General features: G+C 55.2%; 1 protein-coding gene across 1 annotated transcript; it reads left to right on the forward strand.

Moving 5' to 3' along the window:
* The first annotated feature begins 5,225 nt into the window (after positions 1-5,225).
* APOD (apolipoprotein D) lies at positions 5,226-11,422 on the forward strand. The gene is made up of 5 exons (XM_074591546.1): positions 5,226-5,357; positions 6,309-6,462; positions 6,756-6,877; positions 8,695-8,783; positions 10,245-11,422. Exons 2-5 carry the CDS (start codon positions 6,340-6,342, stop codon positions 10,478-10,480), a joined length of 570 nt encoding a protein of 189 aa, XP_074447647.1. The 5' UTR covers positions 5,226-5,357; positions 6,309-6,339; the 3' UTR covers positions 10,481-11,422.
* Positions 11,423-12,107: the final 685 nt, after the last annotated feature.

Genomic DNA, 12,107 nt, shown 5'->3' on the forward strand with positions numbered 1-12,107 from the left:
CTGCTGTCTCTTTTGTACCTCTTTGGCCTTGTTTTTCTTTGCTCTGTTTTGTTTTCTTACTTTCAGAAAAGCAGGGATCCCTCTCTCTCCTCTCTCCAGGAACTTGGACCTCAGCAGCAGTGCCAAGCAGGCCAGGGAGCCTTCCTCAGAGCCCAGGCAGAACCACTGCTGGTCCTGCACAACAGGGTTTGTCCCTTCAATCATAATAACTTTTTTAGTTTTTCAACTTCTTAAATCTCTCTCTTTGGTTTCTTGTGTTTTGAATACATAATTGGATAATTTCCAGGGTGGAGAGCTACTCAGTAATTGTATATACATGAATCACGACATCTTTCGTGCGCTTGCCTTGGACCCAGTTCCCATATCCCAGAGGCCAGTTCACGCTTCCAGAGTTTATTTACTTCCCTTGGTGTCATAACTGTAATTTGAAATTTTACACCATTTTGCATGAAGAGATTTCAAAGCACTTTCTGCCACTCCTAGAAACAGAGGAAAATTCCCACCTGCCTTCCTTTTCTCTGTCTAGTCTCCTGCAAGTTCATTTTTGTTTCTCTATACACGTGGCAACTTGTCGGCCAGCCCAAAGCCCCATTTCCTTTAGATGAGGGAGAAAAATAACACAAATGGATTTGCAAGAGATAAGACAGAGAAAGGAGGGAAGGCAGCTCCTGAGGCAGGAAGAGCTGTCCGTACAAATGGTGTCTCCGTGGTGGGAGTCTCGGGACTCCCAGGATACCCTGGGTCCCTGGATATGATGCCTCCACACTGCAGGTCCTGCAGAGAGGCTCCAGCACTGGGGCTTCAAAGGCAGCGGGCCTGAAGGCAGGATCTGTTCATGCAAAATGGTGCAAAATGGCCGTGACTGTGGCTGCTCTCCATCCCTCATGTGTTCGGGTTGCTCAGACACCATCTGGAGATGAAAGCTTCCTCACAGGGACAGGCAGGGAGCCCTGGGCTAGTGGGTCCTAGGGCTGGAGCTGGTGGTGTCCCATAAGCAAAGGGTGTGCCTGGAGCTCCTGGTCCCTGCAGTGCCTCCACAGGAGGATTCCCCCACTGGTGAGAGCTTGGGCAGTTTCTAGGTTGTCCCAAGTAACGTCAAGGCCAGGACCAGATCTCATCACAGGGTTGAGATGATGGTGGCACTCCAGCTGCTCTCCTGTCCCATGGCAGCTGCAAAGCTGCTGGGGGCTTCTCTGCAGCTGCTGAAATCCCAGCTGGGGGACACAGTGTGGTAAAACAACCTTTCTCTGGGGTGCCAGGAGCAGATTTCAGGGTGGCCTGGTGTGCATAATGGGACAATCTCACTTCTGCACTAAGCCAGGTTACCTGCAGGTAGAGCTCCAGGGGGGGTGTGGCACCGTGCTGTCCCAGCCCTCAGCCGGCTGGATTTTATCTGCAGCTCCAGCTTATCCTGACCAGGGGTTTTTCTTTGCCAGCAGCACCCAGTGCCATTGCCTCCTCTCCCTGGGGACAGCCGAGCTGTGTCTCTGAAATGGACAACTGGGTAACAGGAGAGAACCCCGGCTGACGTAGCCCATCCATGCATGCCCTGAACACAGCGCTGCCTTACACCACGCACGGCGTGTGCCCAGCGCTGCCTCACCCCATGCACGCCCTGTAAGTCTCCCCCACGCAGGGCGGCCTCACCTGCCCACCCCTGGACCTGCTGCGCAGCCTGTACCACCTCACCCCCATGTGCTCTGCACCCACTCCTGCCTCCCGTGTGTGGGTGCTGCCCATCCACCCCATCCGCGTTTCCATGTCCTCAACCACTGCAGCGCTTCACCTCCACCTGCTCTGCAGACACCCTGCACGCCGGCCTTCCAGCTGCCTCATCACCCAGAAATGTGGGGGAGGCTTCATTCTTGCACCAAGCGTCCAGAGCATGCCTGATGCCCCCCTCCTCTGCCCTGGTTTCCCCCCCAGCTCTCCTCCTTCCTGTCCTCCCGCCCCTGCTCCAGCTTCCTGCCCTTTGATGTGCCTCCCCTCCTCTGCTCCAGGCTACAAACAGCTTACTAGGTGGAGATGACTTCTCCCCACCCCACAATTAGGTGCAATTACAAGGTTATGCTTTTCCCTGAACCTTTGCTCTGGCGTGCATTGAAGGTGGACAGGCTCACGAGCAGAGTTCTGCTCCAGGCTAACGACAGGAGGGACAACAGAGCAGGGCCCTGGTTTGTGCGGGCGAGAGGTGCTGGTGGGTGCTGGAGGTGGGTGCTGGAGGTGGGATGGCCACTGAACACGTCCTGCCCTGGTGGCCAGAGCAGACTCAGCTGCAAGAGCCTGATCCTGCTCTGTTCCAGCACGGGAACAGCAGATACCTGGGTGAATCCTGCCATGGTCAGGCAGAGCCCAGAAATGTGCCCCTGGGGAAGGCGCAGCCAGCGCTTGCGTGGAGACAGGTCCCAGCAGCTGGCAGTGAGCTTGGCTGTCAGCTCTCATCATCTGTGCTTCCAGGTGTGCGGCGCCCCTTGGCTGGCAGCCGCCAAGCAGAGGAGCAGCGCTCCACACGCTGCAGCCCCTGGGCTTCTGAAGATGCTGGAGGTGGGACCTCTGTGTCTCCTACCAAGACTGCCCTTGGTTCCGGTTGTGAGGGAGCTGATGACTACAGCAAAGCTTCCCCCATGTGCCATCTCCGCTCTCACGGGGGGTCAGGACTATCAGCTCTCACTGGCTCCTGGCCCCTCATCACCTCCTGGCCATGTCCCAGGTCACAGAATCACAGAATCACAGAATGGTAGGGGTTGGAAGGGACCTCTGGAGATCATCTGGTCCAACCCCCCTGCCAGAGCAGGGTCACCTAGAGCAGGTTGCACAGGAAAGCGTCCAGGTGGGTTTGGAATGTCTCCAGAGATGGAGACTCCACCACCTCTCTGGGCAGCCTGTTCCAGCGCTCTGCCACCTTCAAAGTAAAGAATTTCCTTCTCATGTTTAGGTGGAACTTCCTATGTTCACACTTGTGCCTGTGAATGTATGGTCCTGCAGCAGGTTTCATGGAACGTGGCTGGGTGAGCACCTTGCTGCTCCAGTGTGACCTTGGCCACAGGGTGCCAGGAGCCAAAACTGCAGTGCCTGGCCACCTGGGCACAGCACTGGCAGGGCTAGCGCTGCAGGGCAGCCCTTGGGTGCTGGGCAGTGCCTGGGGGTGAGAGCGAGCGCGAGCCCCTCCTGCCACAGCTGCGTGAAAAGCTCCATCAGAACCGCTCCATCCAAGGGTAAAATGCTGCCACCACAGCCAGGGAGTCCTCGCTCCAAGGAATCACAGAGTGGTTTATGTTGGAATGGACCTTGAAGATCATCTGGTTCCAACCCCCTGCCATGAGCAGGGACACCTCCCACTAGACCAGGTTGCTCAAAGCCCCATCCAGCCTGGCCTTGAACACCTCCAGGGATGGGGCATCCACAGCTTCTCTGGGCAACCTGTTCCAGTGCCTCACCACCCTCATCATAAAAAATTTCTTTTTGATATCTAATGTAATTCTACCCCATTCCAGTTTGAAGCCATTACCTCTTGTTCTATCACTACATACCCTTGTAAAAAGTGCCTCTCCAGCTTTCCTGTAGGCCCCCTTCAGATACTGGAAGGACACTACAAGGTCTCCCTGGAGTCTTCTCTTCTCCAGGCTGAACAACCCCAACTGTCTCAGCCTGTCTTCACAGGACAGGTGCTCCAGCCCTCTTCATCATCTTCTTGGCCCTCCTCTGGACTTTCTCGAACAGGTCAATGTCCTTCTTGTGCTGAGGACACCAAAGCTGGATGCAGTACTCCTGAAGGAGGGTGCTCCATGTGCAGATGTGGATATGCACACTGATATACCTCCACATGCTTGTCCTCACGCATGAAGGCAAATGCACTGCTGTGGCCAAGGCTGGCCATTCTGCAGCGCTTTTTCCTCTGGTTGCTCTGTGGGATGCAGGCAGCCGAGCTCAGGAGAAAAACTGAACTTGCTGATCCGCTGTGGGGGGATGGATCTCACCTCTGCAGTGCACTACGGCATGGCACCGTTTGTACCATCCAGGTCAGGCTGTCTGTACGGGGTTTTTCTGATTGCTAATGTGTTTGTATCACAAGAGGCGCAGATGAACGTGGAGCTTGCAGAGGGTCTGCAGGACACCTCTGACTGACGTGGGCAGTCAGAGCAACCCCATCAGGAACACGCACGTGGTGGCTGCCAAACCTCTGATGGAGCTGGGTGCAGGCAGGGAGACCCCCTGGGTGCTCCCCTGCCCCATGCCAGGCACTGTCATGGGCCCATGGAGCAGGTGCTCCCCCTGAGCTCTTTACCCCTGGCCGGCGCTGCTGGGTCTGCGTTGGATGAGCTGTGCTCAGCTGTGATGGCCATTGAGGTCCTGGCAGCACCTTGGCTGTGGCTGTGTTTCAGGGGACAGCCCTGGTAAGGGACAGGACAGAGCTATTTGTGTCTCTTTGGGTGGCATTTGGGCAGCCAAGGGCCCTGGAGTGTGTGTGTGCATGTGTGAGCAAGGCACATGATGCAGCGTGTAAAAACACACCCAGAGAGAAAGTCTCAACAGAGATCAGATTAAAAGAAAATGTAATTAAACACAGAGAGCATCCTGTCCGTTACTCAACTCCCCTTGCATAACCCTTGGGACTGGCTGCCTTCACAGATGGCTGCTCTGCCGTCAAAGTCATTTGCTGGGCACCTGTTGGAAAAACTGCCAGGTCAGCACAGAACTAATTGCACCTTCTTTCCTTCTAATCTTTCCTTCTAATGAGATGTAAAAGTCTAGAAGAAAAATTGCTGAGAGGTCTTGCAGCTCCCCAGACGAGCCCGTGAAGCCTCCTGCCACTTAATCCTTCCCACGTATCCTGCGAGTGACTGTGATGGGGACGAGGACGTTGCTGTGGCCTGGAAGGCTTGAGCGGTCCCCGGCAGAGGAGGTTGCACGTCACCCCCTGGGAGCACGGTGATGGCTGCTGCTGGGCCAGGGGGAGCAGGGTGGGAACGCTGCTGTCCCCGTCCCCCCTCAAAGGCTGTGGCACTTGTCCCCCTCCCCTGCTGTTTGCACCCAGGTCCAAGGCTCTCATGGGCGGCCGGACAGCAGAGAGCTCCACGGCTGCAGGGCGATACCCAGACACGTGGGGTGCCTTTGTTTGCCTGGGTGAGCAGCCAAGTTGCAGCCCATCTCCAGCTTCGTACCAGCTGCAGATCGGAGGCAGCTGACTGGCCTGCCAAAAAAACAAAACACATCGAGGACCAGGGAGTGGCTTGTGCTACTGATGAATAATGATGATCCCAGCATGCTTATAAAAGGACGAGGAGGAAAGCTCGCCACAGAGCTGTTCCTCTCAGCCCTGGTCCACCGCAGAGCATCCCTCCGCCTCGACAGCCAAGGTACGTTTCTGAATTAAGAGATTCAAAATGGGAGCTGTGTTTGTGTCCGCAGCGGGGCCCATGCCCTGTGGCAGGTGACAGCCTGGGCTTTTCTTTTAAACTTGGGGAAAAAGCTACTGCTGCCCCTGTGGAGGAGTTTCTGGCCAGGGGAGCCGAGCAGCCCCAGGCTGCAGGGTCTGCAGGTGCCAACCTGTCCCAAGCAGAGCCCCAAGCACGTGGGCAGCATCCAGGGGTTGCTCAGGGGTGAGCTGCGCAGCTCCCAGCTCTGCTCCGCAGGAAAACATGTTCTTTCCCTCCTCACAGCATGCTTTTGGGAGTCGGTTCATGTTTTATTTGGTGCTGATTTGAGTCTTGACCAACTTCCCCACCCTGCAGTGCTGTGTACCCCTTGGCGCACGAAGACCACCCCGAAGGCAGCTGCGCTGTCCCTCCCACCACCTCGCAGGGCCAGGCAGCCCTGGCACATATGGGGATGTCCCTCTTGCCATGCAGGTTCTGCACGTGTATGCTGCTCGCTCCCACGTCCCGGGGCCATGGCTCTGCCCCGGCTCTGGAGCATGCTCCTGCTGCTCCAGCATTTTATAGCAAAAGCCTCTGCATCTCCCCTTCCCTCAGCCTTGGACAGATGATGATGCTCCTGCGTGTCCTCGGGCGTTTATCACCCCTGCATCTTGCCAGGTGTCAGGCGTGGGTGATGGGTACAAGTGCTCTCGGCAGGCATTGCCTTGCTGCCCACAGAGCTGTGGGGCACAGCCTGAGCACAGGCAGGGCCTGAGGCCATTTTGGGCTGGGGACTTACTTGGCACAGTGCCTTCATGCTCTTCTCATGACCCTTTTCTCCTCACCATGCCCCCGAGGTGCCCCACTGCAGGCATCCTGTCTTTCTTGCCATATTTCACACAAAGTTCTGCTGCAGGGGGGCCCCAGCTCTGCTATGTTCCTCTTCTCCAGGTCCATTTCCCACCCGCATCCCGGCACAGCCATGCTGGGCACGGCAGTGCGGCTCTCGGTCCTGCTCGGCCTCCTCAGCTTTGGGAAAGGCCAGATGTTTCACATGGGACCGTGCCCAGATCCGCCAGTCCAAGAAGACTTCGATATCAACAAGGTGTGAAAAGCTTTCTAAAAAATCTCACAGCGGGTAGCGAGCGAGGCTACGGGGGCATGGGACCGATGGCAAACTGCCTGGGTGCATGGGGTGGTTGGCAAGTCTGCTCTTGACACCTTGTGCTGGAGATGCCAGTGTGGGTCTGTGGCCCCGACACCCCCCCCACAGCCTCCTGCCCCACGGAGGTGGGTGCTGGAACAAACCGAGCAGGCAAAACTGGCAGCAAATGAGCCAGGCTGCTCTGCCCCAGCCCTCTCGTGTTAAAAGCATCTCTCTGGATTTTCTTCTACCAGTATTTGGGGAAATGGTACGAGATAGAGAAGCTGCCCTCAAGTTTCGAGAAAGGAAGCTGCATCCAGGCAAATTACTCGCTGAAGGAGAATGGGAAGTTCAAGGTGATCAACAAGGAACTGCTGTAAGTGTTTCCGTTCAAGACGTGTCCTTGCTGCAGCAGTGGTACTCTTGTCACCTCTCACCATCCTGGGTGGTCCTTTTTCTCCAAATTGCCTGTTTCTGGGTCTGGGGGAGCCACTCTGTGCTTGCAGTAGCTCTGCTGGGATAATGGCCTTCGCTGTGGTTACGACAGAGATGTGGGTCCCTGGTTTCTGCTGGTGGTTCCCTGGGGCTCACCCGGTCTCTGCCTCATTGTCCGAGGTGAGTAGTGGGAAAATAGATCAAATGGTCATGGCGACCCCAGTGTGAAACAGCCTGCGTCTCCCCCCTGACTGGTTTGTGATCCCCAGTGATGGCTGAAGAGACAGATGCCCCGGGTCCTGTGCCGGGGGGATCACGGGGCTGGTTATGGGACGGCAGCCATCACTTTGTGCCCCTGCGTGCTGAGAGGTGCCTGTGCCTTGTGCTCCTCTCTGCTCCAGAGTAAAGGGACCCGATGAAAAGGGGCAGGAAAGGTGAAGCACACGGGTCATTTTTATTTAAGCAAATATTTGTCAGCCTTTTTCTGGACCCTTTATCTTGCACTGGCAGTAACTGCTGTGTAAGGGGATCAGCAACTGTTGCCAGTTTAAATCAGTGAGCAAAGTGAATGCACTGATTGTGTCCTTTATTATACTCAATAGTCTGCAATTAGCCCGAGCCCTCCCGGCTTTTTGCAAGGACCAATGCAAATATTAATTAAGATTAATTAATAACCCATCACCAGCCCTGGCTGTCGTGGGGTGCTGCTGTGGGTGGCTGAATGAACGAGAGGGAGCGAGCGGCGAGAACGCAGTGCTGTCCCCTGCGCTCCTGGCATGGCAAGGGGACTTTGTTCTGGCTCACAACAACAACAACAAGGCAGCAACACATCCCTTGTGTCCGGCAGAGAGCAGCGTCCATGCTGCCCGCTGACTGTGCAGCACTGTCTCTGCAGCTCCACTGCGAGGGCAGCGCCTGGCAAACAGCTGGACATTTATTTGCGGCTGCATTAATCTGCGGGACATTAATCTGACCATTCAGTCACCACCGCAGCAGCTCAGGACCCTGAAATGTCAGGAATATTTTGGGTCAGGTGTGCACTGTGCACGGCTCCAGCATCAGCCCCTCAACCTCTGTCTGCTGCTGGCAGCGTTAGCTGCTGCCTCCTTGCGTGTTCCTGTTTCACAGGGAAGCATGAAACTTTCCTGCCCCACAGGTGTTGAGGCATCCAGGGAAAAATGCAATTATAAGATGGGCAGCCCAAGTCATAGGGCTTGCTGCCAGCAGGGCAGTGCTCTGGACCAGCAGCGAAACAAACCCTGGCTCACCGAGCAGGGACAGGTAATTTGTGTGCAGAGGAATGTGCTGTGACCTGGAAAAACGCAGGTGATTAAACAGATGTGAACACGTGCCTTCCACAACCAGCAGGAGTTGAGCTGCTCCCTGGCATATCCAAGATCAGTGCTGGGATCATCCCGTCCTGTGTGGAGGGGTCTTCCTCTCCCTCTTCTCTGTCACCGTCCCTGTGGCACTGAAGAACACTCGGAGAGAGGCACCCTGGGGTGCTGGGGTGGTTTAACCTGGGAGAGCATTTGCCCCGCTGCATCTGGCTCAGGACCTGGTGTGCCCTGGGCGCTGCTGAAACCCCTCCCAGGGACGAGCTGTCTCTCTGGGGATGCTGTGGTTTGCTGGTACGTCTTTCAGCCACCTCTTGGCAGGTGGATGCATCAGGAGGGATGATTTAGTGGAAGCAAAAAAAAAACCAAGTGATTTCAAACTCACGCGATTTTATTTCTTGCCTTGTCGTTCTCCCCTTAGTTCCAACGGCAAAGTCAACGAAGTTGAAGGAGAAATCATGCACATGGATGTAAAGGAGCCGGCCAAGCTGGGCGTCCGCTTTAACTGGTGTAAGTGTGTGGCTGGGAGGCTCGGAGCCCCAGCGGCCCCAGCAGTGCTGTGGGCCAGGCATGGCCGGGGAGCAGCACCTGCATGGAGCAGGCACCCCTGCCATGTCACCAAGGGTGGAAAATAAGCCAACGCAAGAGGTGAAGCTGCCCCGGTGACTTCAGTGCAGCACCGTGGGGCGGTGGCGAAGGGTTAGGACAGAGGTTGTGACCAGCAGGAGGTGGTTTGGTGATATTTACACAGCAGTTACAGCAAGAGCCCCCACAGGGGTAGAGCACTCTTCACCAACTGATCTCAAAGCCAGAAAGATGAGCAGCATTACTGTCCCTACAGGTCTTTCACAGATGGGTCTGGGGTGGGAAGCAGCCCCACATCCACCACAAGGGCCATGAATAGGCGTGTTTTTCTGAACACAGCGATATAGTTTCTATCCCACCCTGCTTCTGCTTATGAGTGCCTTTGAATAACCATTACTAAGGTGGTTTTGTTTGCTTTTTCTTCCCTGGTGGATGTACCCCACGACAGGGGCCTGCAGAGGGGCAGTGCATTTTATCCACGTGTCACAGCACTTTCCTCTGTCTGCAACCACACTGGGACAGGGAGCAGAAGTCTCCCCTTGGCTCCCTTTTCACTCTGCTCCCTCACACCTTTTCCTTGGCTGTTTCACAGCACTCACACAGATGGGTTATTTGGAGAAATGGGTGGAGCAGGGGTACTTGTAAAGGACAATTATCGTTCATGAGCACAGCCAGACTTAGCTATGCGCTGCTAAGGCATTGCCCGCAGCCATTTTGCCTGCAGAGTGAGCAACCCCAATCATCCTCACTGGACATGAGCCTCAGAGAACATCGCCCAGCATTCTTGAGAGCGTCAGAAATAAATCCCAGGGCACTTAACGCCTGCCTGCTGGACCCACCTCTGCTTTCTGCATGATGGTTTGAAGCTGGAGTGGCTGTCCCTCAGCAGTGCAAATGCTTTGGGCGTAGCAGCCTGACGGAGAACAGAATTTGGCCGAGGTGGCTCGTGCTGGTGGGATGGACTGAGCCAAACTGATTCCCACCGCCTGGGCTCCAGCTGCCTGCGTGGGGCAGTGGGTGGTGGGGAGGGAGGTGGTGGTTTGTGCTCCTCAGATCACCGGTGTCAGCTCCCAGCCCTACAGCTCCTTCCCACCAGCAAGCACCCTCACACTGGCACCAGCTGGGCCAGTTGTCGGTGGCCTGGCCAAGCTGTTCAGGTCACAGTGTTAACTTTCCAACAAGACCTTCCTGGCTGGGGCTTTGTCCCTCTGGGCAGAACAAGGAGTCCTGATAGGCTTTTATAAATTGTAGCTCCCTGTACTGACCACAATTATGTGGCTCAGGAGCAGCTAAAGTGGGAACAGCATCAGGAGTCGTGGCTCTAGTGCTGCAGAGCAGTTCCAAGTCAGTTACCCACAGCATTCACAGTGCCTTTCTTTCTCCTAGTCATGCCTTCTGCCCCTTACTGGGTCATCTCCACCGACTATGAAAACTACTCGCTGGTTTACTCCTGCACTAACATCCTCTGGCTCTTCCACATTGATTATGCCTGGATTAAATCAAGAGCTCCCGAGATGCACCCAGAAACAGTGGAGCACCTGAAGAGCGTTCTCCAGTCCTACAAGATTGACACCGAGAAAATGATGCCCACGGATCAAGTGAACTGCCCTCCCGAGATGTAACTCCCAGCATGCAGTGACACAGCACCAGACCAGCGATGAACTTTGTTGCTTTCTTTATTATCCATTAGAATTTCTCTATGTAACAGAGAAATGTAACAATCCTTTCGCTAATGGTAGTTTGCCTGCCCTGAGTTACTCCTTGCTGTTGTTCCCTCTATTGCTCTCCCCCCTTTTTCATCTCGATCTGACTTTTGCAGAGTAACTGGCTGATTCAAAGCTAATGCGTGAAGAAAAGAAACCCTGAAGTGCAGACGTGAAGCTCTGCTGTTGCTGTGAGTCCTCCAGTATGTGGATGTGAAAGGGTATGAGATGTGATGTGAAAGTATTAGTCCCGGGGGAAAACCTTTGTCATGTGCCCCCAGATTTGTCTCCCATTTTTGTCTTGATGCTTCTGGGCCTGCTTGGGGTCTACCGTGTCTGAGCTACATCATGGGCTCTGCCTTCCCAGCGGCAACGTCTGGACACGGAGGGTCGGTCCTGCAGCCTGGGAACTGAGACTGGGGGCCTCGAACGTTTTCTGGTGCAGGCCTGTATTTGTACATTACTGCCAAGTCAGCAGATCTCCTTGCTAGAAATCAGATCTGGCCCTTTGCATTTAAAGTCTGAGAAGTCTAAAAATGCCCAGAAATTCAGCATTGCCCCATCTGCAGTGTCTGTACGTCACTTGCCTGAAGTGGGGCTGGTCCTGCACTCCCGAGGGGTCAGCTCTGAGAGTACCTGTAAGCAGACAGAGAGACGGGTCTGCTCCCTTGTCCTCTCCTCCCCAGGCTTCTCCCCAAACCCTGAGAGATGGCAGGCTCTGCCTGATGTCCTGCTCACCGCCCCTGTACGTGCCCAGTGCCTGCTGGCACCGCATCTGCTCTGGCAGGTCCTCACCGGGCACCGCGACAACTCTGCTTGAATAGCATTGATGCAACTCATTAAAAACGAAATCAAAATATCTGCTTTGGGGCTTTTGTACCTTCCCAGCTGCGTGATCTTTCAAGCAGGACAGGGGGCTCGGTGTGCAGGGTCTCCCCCTCCTCTGAGGCCATGGCACTGCGAGAGCGGGAATACAATGCGACATGACCAACCACATCTGAAGTTAACTGGTTTGCTCCTGGAGGTCTTTCCAGCTCTCTGGGCTCAGATGTGTGGGCTTCCCCCATGGTGTGAGAGCCATGCCAGCAAACCTATCGTGGCTTTGGCTGGCAGTGACACCCATCTCCCGCTGCTTTCATTGATGTGAAGAAACAACGATGTGGATGTAGAATACCGTAAATCTGCATGAAATGTTCTACCCTCACTGTGGTGGGACCCTGATCGGTGTGGGTGTACAGCAAAGCCCGTTCTTGCTCTGGGAGGGCTACAGGAGCTGGGCTGGGAGCCAGCATGTCGCTAATCCTTACCAGCCTGAGGAGGCTGAGATGGGAGGGAAGCCAGTAGGGATCAGAAACAATTGTCATGTTTAAGCCTTTATCCCTTTAAACTTTAAAATCATAATGCCGCGGTTCCCGTGACACAAACCCAAATGGGCAGGTGGGATGGCGGAGGGACACGCCAGCACGCTGCCAGCAGCGCGGGGGCTCCCAGCTGTGCTAAGATTGTGGGGGTAGATCATTTCATCACTGCTTCATCAGATTCCTAC

The sequence above is a fragment of the Larus michahellis genome, chromosome 6 (assembly GCF_964199755.1).
Source record: "Larus michahellis chromosome 6, bLarMic1.1, whole genome shotgun sequence".
NCBI classification, from domain to species: domain Eukaryota; kingdom Metazoa; phylum Chordata; class Aves; order Charadriiformes; family Laridae; genus Larus; species Larus michahellis.

Bases quoted from the DNA above. Each gene is read 5' to 3' on its own strand.
- APOD (XM_074591546.1), top strand. From the start codon at position 6,340: ATGCTGGGCACGGCAGTGCGGCTCTCGGTCCTGCTCGGCCTCCTCAGC. The intron at 6,878-8,694 runs GTAAGTGTTTCC...TTCTCCCCTTAG, and splicing joins GTGATCAACAAGGAACTGCT to TTCCAACGGCAAAGTCAACG. The intron at 8,784-10,244 runs GTAAGTGTGTGG...TCTTTCTCCTAG, and splicing joins GGGCGTCCGCTTTAACTGGT to TCATGCCTTCTGCCCCTTAC.